This window comes from Phycodurus eques, chromosome 8 (genome assembly GCF_024500275.1).
Source record: "Phycodurus eques isolate BA_2022a chromosome 8, UOR_Pequ_1.1, whole genome shotgun sequence".
In the NCBI taxonomy this organism is placed as follows: Eukaryota; Metazoa; Chordata; class Actinopteri; order Syngnathiformes; family Syngnathidae; genus Phycodurus; species Phycodurus eques.
In genome coordinates, this window is record NC_084532.1 from 29,707,905 (window position 1) to 29,722,123 (window position 14,219).

At 47.3% G+C, this 14,219-nt stretch overlaps 1 protein-coding gene across 1 annotated transcript; it reads right to left on the minus strand.

Annotated features, from left to right (window-relative positions):
• Positions 1–31: 31 nt before the first annotated feature.
• On the minus strand, positions 32–14,209 carry LOC133405926 (desmoglein-2.1-like). The gene is given in 16 exon segments (XM_061683012.1): positions 32–4,113; positions 4,115–4,447; positions 5,651–5,890; positions 5,975–6,105; positions 6,751–6,996; positions 7,077–7,298; positions 8,113–8,255; positions 8,514–8,782; positions 8,870–9,055; positions 9,880–10,014; positions 10,123–10,283; positions 11,314–11,455; positions 11,936–12,091; positions 12,309–12,434; positions 13,298–13,375; positions 13,698–14,209. Coding segments are annotated over 15 exon segments (3,105 nt in total). The 5' UTR covers positions 13,340–13,375; positions 13,698–14,209; the 3' UTR covers positions 32–3,540.
• Between the last annotated feature and the right edge of the window lie 10 nt (positions 14,210–14,219).

A 14,219-nucleotide genomic window follows, 5' to 3' on the forward strand; every position in this document is an offset into this window, starting at 1 on the left:
ATATTGAAATCATATTTAATGCCTGTACACCTTTAATGTATCACATGTTTAATGTAACTCCGCTTATTTACATCATACTGTGTTGAATGGAAACACCCAATGTATCATATTCACATCCTATTTAATATCCACACACCCTTAATGTAGAATATTGACATATTTATCGCTACCTCTAGTTGGTCACATTTACATCACGTATCGCTGATGCAGCATAGTTACATCATATTTTAATGCATACAACTCTAATGAACCACATTCAATGTCTGTTACATCTTTAACATATGATATTACATTCATCAATATAGAATATTTTCATCATACTGTATACCGGTACACCGCTAATGTGTCATATTCACATACCTCTTTAACGTCTACACACTTTGAATGTCGAATATTTACATTCTTTTGAATTGACATGAAGCTTTAATTGACCCCATTCACATATCGTAATGTCGCATATCGATGTCATATTTTAATGCGTACGCCTTTCGTCCACATCGTATGAAGGAATATATTACATATTAGGATAGGACCTCATATTTCATGGAAGCGCATACGCTGCCAGTCGAAAGTGCGGACACACTTTCTCTCGCCGTTGAATGAGAAACTTTGGACGTTTACATCATATTTCATGTCACGCCTCTCATGTAGCAAGTTGACATCATCTTTCTATACATCTCTGATGTACTATTACTATTTAAGTGTATTATTTCATATTCTTAACATATTTATGATATGTGCCTCGAGTTTACCTGGACGTCATTTTGAATGTGCTACATGCAAAATACACTTCCAATGCATCATCGACGACGCATCCCGTGGAATCTCTTCTCGTGTTTTTTGACTCCACATGACGCCGGAAGCGTCAACGTCACACGAAGAATCGCCCGACGTTTCGAAGAGAATTGCCGTCTCGCCCAAACCTGCTGACGGGAGCGCCACGCCCAGAGAGCGTGAGTAAGCAAGTAAGAACGTAGCGTCGGTGAGTTCGTGGCGGGAGCTCATTCCGGCAGAACGACGCGGCTGTCACTCAACACTCGGCTTCCGCTGGCGTTGGAAACGGACAGCCGCCTCAGCGGTCGGGCCGGTTTGGTTGTCAGATCGTGTGTCACCGGCTCAGTTTCACGAAAGCCTCGTGATCGCTACCCCAAGTGAGTCGGTTTGTGGTCAAAGTTGGAAAAATGTACGAAGAACATGGCCGTCAGTTGCCTTTATTTGAGGCGTTGGGTCACAAGATGGCAAAAATGGCTTTCGCTATTTCAAAAGATTTTTAAAGTGATCATTTTTCTCGGACTTTGCTAGACACAGACCAATATGTTTGGTTTTTTTCAGGGCCGATACCGATTGTTAGTAGGCAAGGAGGCCGATGACCGATATTGGCAACCAATGTTCGTTTGCAGCAAATGAGAAAATGTTGGCGTCAAAATTTGGAAAAATACAAACGCCATCACTTTGTTTAAATGCCTTTAAGCGCACGTTTGCTCACCAGCTTTTCAGATTTGCAGCGTCCATCCGTTGTCTTCGGCTTATTATCCGAGGTCGGGTCGCGGGGGCGGCGGCTTAAGCAGGGGAAGCCCAGACTTCGTCCAGCGCTTCCCGGGGGATCCCCAGGCGTTCCTGAGGCGTTCCCGGGCCAGCCGAGAGACATAGTCTCTCCAGCGTGTCCTCCCGGTGGCCGGAACACCTCACCGGGGAGGCGTCCTAATCAGGTTCCCGAGCCACCTCATCTGGCTCCTCTCGATGCGGAGGAGCAGCGGCTCAACTCTGAGCCCCTCTCGGATGACCGAGCTTCTCGCCCGTTGTGTCTCAGGGAGAGCCCGGAATTCTGCCGCTCGTATGCGCGATCTTGTTCTTCCGGTCACGACCCACGGCCCGTGACCACAGCTGAGGGTGGGAACGGAGATCGAGAGCTCAGCTCCTTCTTCACCACAACAGACCGATACGGAGTCCGCATCACTGCAGACGCTGCACGGATCCCGCCTGTAGGTCTCCCGCTCCGGTCCTCCCTCACTCGTGAGCAAGACCCCGAAATACTTGAACTCCTCCACTTGGGGCAGGATCTCTTCCCCCGACCCGGAGAGTGCACTCTACCCTGCAGGAGCAGGTCTTGGTGTTGACGTGACTTGAGAGCATAAACAAGGACTTAAGTCTATGAGTCACGTTCAATTGACTCACATGATGATGACTTCGGACTTAAGTCTTACAATGGCGACCGCGCCCATAAGAAGTCGTCCATCAAAACAACTCGTTTCACTCGCCATTGTTGCCAAGGTTTTTACAAATATTAACCTACCCAGCTGACTTTGGGCAAAAGGCAGACTGGTCGCCAGGCACATACAGACACGGACAACCATTCGCACCGTCACTGAGTGGGAACTGAACCCACGCTGCCCGCACCGAAGTCAGGCCAGTGTACCGCTTCGGCATCAGTGACTCTCAAATGTTTATCCATAACACTTCATCTGACCTTGTCAAAGTGACACTTTCAATATTTTGGAATTCCGAGGATCGACGAGGCGTGGCCTTGATACCTGCTGGATTTTTCCTCCTCCACAGGTGTGTCTCGGTGCGAGTACTTAACAAAGCGACATGTCCGTCATCGAAATGCCGAATACTACGTGATTATATAACTCTGGTATGACGAGCTACGGAATGCTAGTGGTGACGCGAAAGAGAAAAAGGGCGATAACTGCGACATAAGAACACAAGTTTGGCTGCTCACGACGATATGAACAATACACATGAATGAAATCAATTACATGTGCACTCATTCATGTTACCAAATGAGAATAATGAAGCGTTGCAGTGGCACCGAGAACAAGTGGCGATGAGTCTGGGTGTGCGCGTGTGTGTGTGTTGGGGGGTTGAAAACCGGTTCTGCAAGGGTGAAGCTCCCACATGCACGAGCACACAAAATCTCAGCGCCGACACACCCAAAGTGCACTTGCTGTGCGCTTTTCTTTTATTTGGCATTCTTTTTAGCTTTTCACCATTTTGAACGACTTTAAAGGCTCCCGTCCGGCAAATATTTTCATTTTTTTTTATCATCTTTGATGTCCTTTGATCAATTTTGCAAGATAATTCGAAATGTCCACAAAGTCCCTCTTCAAGCTGTTCTCATCGATCTTTTTCACCTGCCACTTTCTCATTTAATATGCAACACGTAAATAAGCTTTGCGCTTATCGGATCACTCATTTTCTCCACATAAATATGGAAAACAGCTTCGCTCTGATTGGCCCTTGGCCAATGGCGTTATCACGGCGGCCGGGCCAAGCATTCATAGCGACCTTACGTTCATTTCACGCGATGTGGGGGTGGGGTACATTCCTTGTTTTCGCTTGGAGGTGCATACAAAAAGATCTTTTCACATACCAAAAATAAGAGAGAGGGGATTTCTGAGGGTGTTCTTTAAATCCAGTCAAATTCTTTGCGCTGGGAACGGTCAGCGTGATTGACTCTGTCACCCTTCGACTCTGAATCCAGTTGGGAGAAGTATCCATGTTGCGTCTCTGCTGGGAACGCCGCATGGCCAAAATCCGTTATTTGCGTGTCTGCTGCACCGCCACCTTGCGGTATGTTGGGATTCTGGAAGAAGACACCTGAGGTCCAAGGTTGAAGGACTTTACAGATCCAGAGTTGTTCCTCTTCTGGGACACACTTTCATTTCCGCTGGATGAGCCTTCCACCAGGACGACTCGTTGAGCTCCAGAAATCCATCCGGCTTCTCCACCTCCTTGCACCGGGGCGGTTTGGCTCCCTCTGAAAACTTTAACGGACCCAACAGGGAGCTTGCGTTCCACCACTACCATGCTCTGGAGTCCAGGTTGTTTTCCGGCGTGGATCTTGGTCTGGACCATGGGATTCTCCACCAGCACCACGCCGGCTTCCTTGGTGTGTCTGCTGGACACTAGCATGCCTTGCGCAGGTGCTGCCAGAACCACACCCTGGAGGTTGGTAGCTGGTGCCTCAGCCAACAGCATGGTGTTCTGGACTTGTGGCTGGACTACGTAATGCATGGGGGCGGCAGCAGTGTAGTAGAGAGGCTGCTCCTGCTGAAGCAAGAACATCTGGCCTTGGTTTTCCATCCCTCCCATCACTGCTGTCATCCCTTGGTTCCGCAGTCGTCGTGTTTTCCTCCACCACCTGAGTTATGGTCGGGTCTACCCTGGGGACAACTGATGGCAGCTTTGGGAGTTCCGGACTCTGTTCAATCACAACCTTTGTGGGCAGCGGCGAGACGTCTTGTTGGATCTTCTGGCCACAGCACACCTCCGCCAGAGTCTTGAACTTGGGGCCGAGGTGGTCGAGGAACTGCAGGTCGGTGTCGTTCTCCAGGAGGCTACAGCAGCCCACCGAGCCGGCCGAGGAGCCTTGGCCCTCAAAGTTGTACTTCAACTGAGCGTCCTTCTCCGCCAAACTGCCTGCGCGACTTCTGCTGTACACCCTCTGTTGAAACATGACAAAAAAATGTGAAAACAACTGCTCCAGTCATAATTCACACTGCGGTTGATCCGATGTCGGTAAAAATTCCACTCAGCATAGAAGGCTTCAATGTCCCTTCCGAACCGAACAACTCCTTCTAAACCTCTTAGAAACCAAGCTTTTACTTCAGAAATGAGGGCCATACACATTGGACTACAGCTAGGTCATCTCCATGAAGCCATATCATAAACCTATACGTAATCACATACTCGTCCTTCATAACGTACATCCTCAGACATGTCTGCCCCCGTGATTCCTCATCAACTCGCTGTAGCTTCGAATGTGATTGAAAGTGTGCATAAAACGCCATAACTTTCAACTGTATTACCAATGGTTAGTTGTGTGGAAGAGTTCAAGAGAGGTGACGTCATGAAAGCCATCGATGAGATTGGTGCTCGCGATCGGGTTCGCATATCCTACAAGGATTGGTCGCAATCAAGTGGGTCGACAGGATCTTGAGGATAGCGGCAACGAAGAAGATAAGTGACTGTGCAATCAATGTGACTTTTCTCTCCATTTGAAGGATTAGCTCAAGAGACTAGTTCTGGTACACTCACTTGTTACTAATTTTGATTCAGAAAGCATAATACTTAGCATTTTAGCGTAATATTATACTTATGCGAAAATTTTAAACTTGTCTGTTTCAGAAAAACATTTTTTTGGAGTTGTCGGTTTTTGCTATGAAATCAGATCAAAGACCTCCTTGAAAGACGTTTTCAACAAAACGTTGGCGGCACGGTGGCCGACTGGTCACACACAGTTCTGAGGACCCGGGTTCGATCCCCAGCCCCGCCTGTGAGGAGTTTGCATGTTCTCCCCGTGCCTGCGTGGCTTTTCTCCGGGCACTCCGGTTTCCTCCCACATCCCAAAAACAGGCATTCATTGGAGACTCTAAATTGCCCGTAGGCGTGACTGTGAGTGCAAATGGTTGATTGTTTCTATGTGCCCTGCGATTGGCTGGCAACCGGTTCAGGGTGTACCCCGCCTCGTGCCCGATGACAGCTGGGATAGGCTCCGGCACGCCCGCGACCCGCGTGAGGAGAAGCGGCTCAGAAAATGGATGGATGTTCACTTTTGCGTTTGAACTCTTCGAATGTCGGTCGATGCTCCCGATAGTCTTTAGTCCAGCAGAGAAAGTCCACCACTGGTCGAATATCCATTACTCACCTGCTGGTAGTATTGGGCCAGCAGGTGTTCCGGTAGAGCGATGCTGTCGTACGCTGCCGTGGCCTGGCCTCCCACCGCTGTACCCCCGAACCTGGAGTAGAAGGCGTTCGCGTTGCCCTGCCTCCTCGCCCACGACTGCGCCATGTTTCCCTCGAAGGCGTCCACAAAGACCGACTGGTTCATGCGATCGGTCATGTCTTCGGCCTCCATCTTTGTCAGCATGAGGTTTAACGGAACCTCCTGCCACAGACCCGCCAGATGGACGGACAGAAGTCAAAAACCAAACAAGTGCCCTCAAGAGTCAGTGGAATGATCGGGACTGACCGCGTTCTCCCCCTGGCCTTCGGTGCAGTAGATGACCAAGTGTGACTTGGTTTCAAATGGTATGTCCGCCGCACCCACTGGCAGCCCCACAGCGCCACCACACTGGCAGAAGAGCAGCAGCAGGGGAACAACTGGAACAACAACACGTTTGTTTGAAAATATCTTCTATCAATTTAATATGAAGATTAGATTAGAGATTTTTTTCTGATTGCTACCACATTTGAACGACACATGAGAAAGATAGATGACCCATTTGTAGTTCTCGAAAAACTGAGTCCCCAAAGCCAGTTTCACTTAGCAACATCACATTTGGTAGGCTCATTTATCATGAGTAGACCCACAAAAAAGTCTCATGAAGTCATGCCTGAGAAGACAAACGATATCTCCCGATTCAGTTTGAAAGGAGCCATTATCGGCTCCTTTTGGATAATCCCATGAGTCCTTCAAAGATGAACTCCTCCAAGAGATTTGCTCGGGTTGTTACCAAATATGAGCCCTGTACACTAAACAGATGGCAGATACTATAGTGTAAACATTGAGTTATCGTCATTGAGTGTAGCAAAGTTTGATGACTCGCCATAAAACACGCAATTCTGAGCCAACGCCAAACATCTTGAATGTCGAACGTCAAACGTGTATGTGTGGGTGCATGTGCGTGATGGAGGTGCTGTCATCAAGAGATTCGTGGGCTCCCCCTACTGGAATAAATATAGACATACTCCACTCCTGACATACTCATTTCCAGCCAACTTTTACACCGGTATGATCCCACTTACGCAGCAGCAGCAGCAGCAGGCCCAGTAACAGCAATCCGATGCCTGCGGGTCCTAACGCGGAGCTCTTGTTGGGCTGACCTCTTCCGCCTCGGCTTCCGCAACGCACTCCGTCCTCGCAGGCGCACACCTGGACCGTCACCTTCTGCGGCTCCGGGGACGCCTCCCCCTGCTCGTCCCTCACCAATAATTCCACCTCGTGGAGACCAGGCCATAAGGAGTGCTGAGCCCTCAAGATGGCTGCAGTATCTGCCCACACACGTTCATCCATGAGGTTTGGCCTGAAGATTAAAGTCCTCTGAGATCCAAAGCAGACTTTGTCTCCTCACCATTGAGATGCTCCACCTGCCATTTTCCCTTCGTGCCCTCCGGGATGATTTCGAAGGTGAAAGGAGCACCGTTAGGGTAGTCGTCTTCATCGACAGCGGTGACGATGACGGCGTCGTCGGGAATGCACAGAGTCTGGAGGGCGCTGGTCAGGGTGGGACAGTGGTCGTTGAAGTCTTCCACCTGGATGGCCACGGTCCCGGTGGCGGTGCTTGAGAGGATGTCTGTTTGTGGGAATCAGGAGTGGCCAAAAGTACTTACACTGTGTACTTTTAAGTAGAGGTTCTGTACAGATACGTGTGGTAAAAAGACTCTGGTATCGGTAAGAATACCGATTCAGATCAAGCAAATCTCTCAAATAAGGCCTTGGATGGATCGCTGCACCTCCGATTGTGTTGCAGTCATCGTTAATGCTCCCATGTTACTACTGTCCTTGTTTTTTCCCGCCTTGTAAAACGCCAAGAGCTCAACCGCAGCGGACTTGACTTGTCTCTGTTTACGTCTTTTTCACGTTGTGTTGTCATCCGCGAAGATGAAAAAACGTAACGACCCTATTTTGACAAAGTAAGAAGTTGAAAGTACAATGTCAGCGGTCAAAGGTAATAGTCATCAGAAAAATTAATACACAAGTAAAGCATTCTCTATTCAGGCTCGAGTAGTCTGAAATGCTCTACTCGTGGAAAATAAAGCAGCTACCTCTGTAGAAATGTTCGCATTTCGCCGTAGGACGTATTTCTACACTCGTATTTGGTTAAACCGCAGTAGGTCTGCGACTAGTCTCTTGCCCTGCATCAACTCCTGACACCTGGATTTTGGCCTGTTTTAATGCTGCTCCCCCCCTTTGACACTCTTTTGTGATTAAGTGCCACATAAATAAACTTGACTCAAGTACAGACACCTAAAATAGCTACTTAAGTAGAGTAACCTAAGTATTAGTACTTTGTTACTTCCTACTACCGGTGGGACTACACCAACAAGATTCAGAATCTTTTTCCGCAAAAGTGGAATTGACACGGGCCTGTGATTGTCTTTGCGTACCTTCGGAAATACAGAGTATCTTAGCGTAGTAGGTCCCGTTCACCAAGAAAGTGGACTCTCTGTCGGGCATCTTGCTCAGTGTGATGTCACCGGTTTTCGGCTCGATGGTGAGCCAGTTGTCGGGGTCGGAACCTTTAACATACCTACAACACACCCCGTACAATCAGCGTGATTCATACCTGTGCAGAACCCAGTGGCGTTCCATGCATTTTGTACGCTGATCTCAAGTGGGAACCTACCTGACTTAATCCTCCTCTTACTATCACCACGATCACATCACAATTATAGAAACCATCAATACTATACAACGATGTAATAGAACAGCAGAAATTAAGAGTACACATTGTCGGGAATAAATTAATACGATTTCATGGAACCAATACGAGCCCGCAGACACTCACTTGACTTTCTCAGCTGGTTTCCCAGTGTCGCCATCTAGTGCCGGGTAGCGAGTGATGACATCATTAATGCTAATGGTGCTGCCTCCCTCCGACATAGTGACCACTTTGACTTTAGGGTCAAAATATGGACCCTCACGTTGGTTTTGTACGTTGATTTTGACGAGATAAATGTTATAGATCGTGCTTTCTTCAAGTCCTTCATAAGGTGGAGCCTTGTTCCTCACGGTCAATCCTAGAACAAGATCCTTCACGTCCTCGTAATCCACGGCCTGTGAAACAGTACACATTTCTCTAAACTGCTACTATAGAAGCTTACAGGGATCGGTTGTGTGGCACTGTTGACGTTTCGAGAACACCTTATCAAGCATGAGGACACCCTCGTTGGTCTTTGGGTCTGTTTTGATGCTGAAATACTTGGCCTCGTTGCCTTTGACGATATCAAACACACTTTGCCAGTTTTCCGTATCCTCCAGGTCCAAGTCTTGAGGTTTGATCCTCATCACCTCCACGCCCTGCGTGTTCTCCATAAAGCTGCCCTCGTACTAGAAGGAAAACACAGCAGTAGTCAGTTTATCACATGACCAATGACATGGTCACTGACATGACGTTGAGATGACCAGTGACATGACTTCTGACTTCTGCGTCTCCATCAACGACACCCGCCCTTCTTCCCACAGTAACCACATCACAACAACAGCTTTCTTTCACCTCAAACCTATTGCCAGAATTCCGCACGCCATTTGCCCCGTCCTCCAGAAACCACCTTGACTCCCCACTCCCCAAGGCTTCCAGTTAAGTGCTTCTTCTCCTTACCTATAAAGCCCTCCATAATCAGACCCCTACACTAGCTCCCTGATGTCCTCCACCACCACACACCCTCCCGCAGCTCAGTTTGAGGAGCAAACGCCAACCTCCTCTGTCCACCTCACCAGACCAAGCATCGAACCCGGGGGGCAGAAGCCTTCGCCATCTCTGCCCCTCCCTTCTGGAACTCACTCGCCAAACGCCTATGTGACTGTTCAGATCCCGCCACCTTCAATTCACCAATTCAATTTCAAACAGATTGGTAAATGCCATTCTTGTTTTTAGATTCTTTGATTTTGGGGCATTATCATCTATCGTGTCTTTGAGCACCCTGTAAAGCAGTCTATAAAATAAACGTATTACGATGATAATGCCCATTGGCGTGACCAATGACCAGACGAGTGAGAGTTTATCACATGGCCAGTGGCATGACCAATGACTCGATCATGAACATTACCACTGATATGATCAAGCGAAATGACCAACGATATGACCGGTGACCGTGGCAGGCTCGACTGAAAGACCCAATCGCAAAGCACAGTCACGTGAATATGGCAAGTACCTGGTCTTTTTCCAACGTCGGAAGGTTGTCGTTGACGTCCAGCACATTAATGGTCAACGTACTGGTCCCCGTGAGTCCGTCAGGGTCGCCATTGAGATCCTGAGCTTGCACCGTTACAAAGTATTGGTCTGTTTTCTGACAGCACAAAACAACAACTTTCAGCACCGTTTTTTTTTTTTGTTTTTTGTTTGTTTTTGGATTGAAGACGTTTCACACAGTCATTTCTTCGGGAGGAGCCGGTACCTCTCTATCCAGAGTGGACTTGTCCACGTAGACGTTTCCGTCTTTGTTAATGCGAAACATGTTGTGAGGGGGTTCCTGCTTCACGATGGTGTAGAGCAGCTGAGAGTTGGGATCGCCAGGTTCATCGGCATCAGTCGCGGTGACTCTTGTGACGGGCGTTCCTGGAAAGCACAGCTACGGGTGACATCGAACTCAAGTATGTCATAGGTTTTTCCTCTGCCAAGGAGCCGTGATAGTTTGCCAAGCAGGCCAAAGGATCCAGCTCATGGAACTGTACGTTTTGAAATGCAACAGTGCCACCTGGAGGACTGAAGTAGGACAGCAAGACTCGGCAAATCACCTGGCATGTTTAGGATTGTTTGGTGTCCATCTTTTCAACCTAATCCTAACCCTAACCCTGATACTGACCCTAACCCTCAACCCTACCCTTTTCCACATCCCTAACTCCTCTATCTCACCTAATCGGAACTTCTAACCCCTTTCAATATCCTTATTCATAACCCTATCCTCTAACTGCTATCTCTGGACCCCATCCTTAAACCTTATTCTTATCTACTGTATAGCTCTAGCCCCTGCTCTCTATACCGAATCCCTAACCCTGACTAGCACTAAGCCACCACAAGAATAAAGCTGTTTTGATGCGAATGTGTATAAGGGTGGGCATCCGTATTATCCATCATATCTGTTTTTGCTGTTCCGCCACAGTTTACGTTGAATTGCGCAATGGTCAGAACCAGGGTGGTTCTGCTACTTGTCTCCAAATCCCTAGATGACGAGTCACTGATGGTGTCCTGATGGCGTACTGGCGCATCTACATGATTTTGCCGCGAACAGCCGTCGAGTCTGAATGGTCTGTCTCGATATTCCTCCATCCTTTTTCCAAGCTGCTTATCCTCACACGGGTTTGTCAGCGCCTAACCCAGCTGACTTTGGCCGAGAGCCGGGTTACACTGCCAATACCTACTGCCAATCGCAGGGTACCGTAGGATAGGCCCCGCTTCTCCGTGACCCTGATCGGGATAAGCGATATCGAAAATTCACACGAGACTACCTCACTCATACAAATACAAATCGAGCAGGAGTTTATGGTCTCTTGTACTTGTAAGGTGAACTAGTCAAGTCTACAAGAGACAAAATTCTACTTTCATGGACGTGTAGGACTTAAATCTTGTTGCTCATCTGTTGTCTCACCCGCAGGGCTCCGTTCGTACACGTCCACGGGATCCGTGGAGTCAAACTCCGGCTCGTTGTCATTCTCGTCCAGCACCTTTATGCGTAGGTCGATCCTTTTCTCGGCCTCGGCGCCGTCGTTGAACCTGGCGATGGCCAACAGCTGAAACGACGAGGACGTGAATTGAGTTATGCCGCAGCATCACCATGTGACGATATGAGGTATTACATTATTATTACGTTTTTTTTCAGGAAACCCTTTTGCACCCCAACAGAGTTGGCATACCCCATTAAAAAAAAAAAAAAAAAAAAAATCAAAGCACAATTAGCATATAGCTACGTTGAATTTTTTTGTCTTCAATTTTTTTTTTTTTTTTTTTTTTTTTTTTTTTTTTAAATGGAGGTGATGTTCATATTCAGTTTTTTTTATTTTGTAAAAAAAAAAAAAAAAAAAAATCCCCAAAAAGAATGTCCATTTGAAATTATTATCCCGAATATGCACCACGCAGTTTGGGGAAGTACTAGTGATTACAAGACAATTCATTAGGTACACCGGCTCACTATTACCACGGGACTCAGTACAAAGAGCTGAAACTTTCAAAACGTTTGCCTTTCCAAAGCTTTTGAATTGAGATTCACTCACGTTGTAGGTGTCGATGGCCTCCCTGTCGAGCACTTGAGTGACGCGAATGAGTCCCGTTTTGGGGTCCACCACAAAGACGTTGAAGGGGTACTGGGTGGCACCGACGCCCTCCAGGGAGTAGCTGATGTCCCTGTCAACTTGGAAATCCGATCGAATCTGTGGTAGACGCAACACAACACGACTGAATATTGGGCACATTGAACCCACTTCGTGGCCACAAATGAGCATTTGGAGTGCATGTCATGTTTATTTTGCGGCTGCGATTGCAGTCGTCCCCTCCCATCCTCATGTCACGTCGAGTCAACACTCGCTTTCGAAATGTCGCGCAGTCGAGCTCCCTCTATTGGGCAACAGTGATACTGTCTGAACTCACCTTGGCTATGGACTCCTTTTGTGTGTGATCGACATTTTCCTTGAGTGGCCACGCTGGGACGATCCAGTCTCTTCTTTTGCGGACCGGCGGCTCGTTCCCGGAGCGGACCGTCCCCATAAATGCACTCTGGGCAACAAACACGTCCATATTTACATTGAAATGACATTTTGCCAAGATCAAGTTTGAGTCAAGAGTTTGGTGTTTTAGGACGATTCGCCGAAATTTGCTGCCCTTTTCTGGCCACACGCTATGTCAAAAACATCAAATTCTTTTGATTTATCGTGGTCCATCTGTCCAATACGTGCGGTACAAATTTGGTAGAAAATCTATAGGACGAAATCATTTTTTAACAAATGCCCCAAATTCCTCTAAAATGTCTGCTTGAAACTAAAATCGCAGATTTCCCGTGTCTTCATGCGCAGGGCTTCTAGAGACTTGTTTTTGGTCGCTCTCGATGAAAATGTCCAAATGGCCGTAAAATGTAAAAATAGACCATTTTTAAAAATATAGACAATTCCCGCGTCTTTTCTGGTGTGGCCTTGCTGAGACTTTTTGTGGGTCTTCTCATGACAGATATGTCTACCAGATTTCACGTTGCTAAATAAAACTGGCTTCCGGGGCTGAAAATTAAAATAAAAACCTAGGATAAATTCATCTTTGAAGGACCCTTGGAAATGTCCAAAATGCTATATCATATCATGTATTGTAGTGTCAACATTACATCAGGTAAAAAAAAAAGGGAAAAAGTCCGCTTCCTGTGTGTGAAAAGTTGAGTTTAAGTAGGTTTAATCATTTCTACCCGTCTACTTTCCCAGCGTACACCTGTTCATGTCCTTTCCACACATTAACGATCAATTAGTTCATCAATTATTTCCTTTGTCAGCCGACTGGCCTGCTTTTTTGTTTCCGCGAGCGTGTGTCTCACGTCCATGACAAACACAACTACAGAAAACAAACAATTCAATTATCAATCATTCAAAATCACTCACCGTGAGCATCAAGACGCTCGCGGGAAAAGCCACTCGGACCATAATGACGCCTTGCAGGAGGTCCTCCTGAAGTCTGAGCTGAGGGCAAGGACAAGGACGCTTTTTGTACAGCGGAATGGGGGGGGCATGTGCGTGCAAGCGCTTATGAACTTGAATGACAGATCAGGACCGCCTGTTCATAAACAACCCAAGCACCCCCGTGAAAAAAATTATAATAATAATCATCAAAATCATCATTAATTAGCACTTGTATTATTGTCTGAAATATCAATTCAACATGAATGGATAAAGAGCATGAATACATTGTATCCCCCCCACACACACACACACATTATAGAAGTGTATCCTGTATATAGAAATGCATATTTGAGTTTTTGTTTTTGTTTTCTTTTCAACATACTTTTGAGCAGTTGACGCGTCTTGTGGCCACCTGCCAACAACGCCAACAAAATTGTGAAGAAGAAGAAGAAGAAGAAGGTGAAGCCTAGCGTGGGATGATCAGTGAAGCGTGAGCTACGGAAAGTCTCTTGCGTGACATCACAGGAAGAGACTTGAACCTGACCCAACCCGCCCTGGCCTTCCTGGAAAGGCAAACAGGTCACATCCGATCTTTCTAACGCTCCTTCGCACCGCCTTCCCGGCGTTGTAATGGTCGAGTAGCGGCTCCAGTCTGCCTCACTTGCTCCATTTCTTCCAAAAAGTCCCATTTTGTATTTTCTAGTTGACTCAGTTATGTGGCCTCTCCACAAGGTTGTGAGTCCATTTTCATGTTCCGCAGAGCTTTGTGACTTAACTTGTCCGCCCCACTTTCGTTCCATTTGTTGAAAATACGAGTACGGTTTTCGCAGTAGACTAGCAATAAACGGGCAATACGCATGCCGACGAAGCGGACGCACCGATGGAAGCGGAATCCGTCAAACGG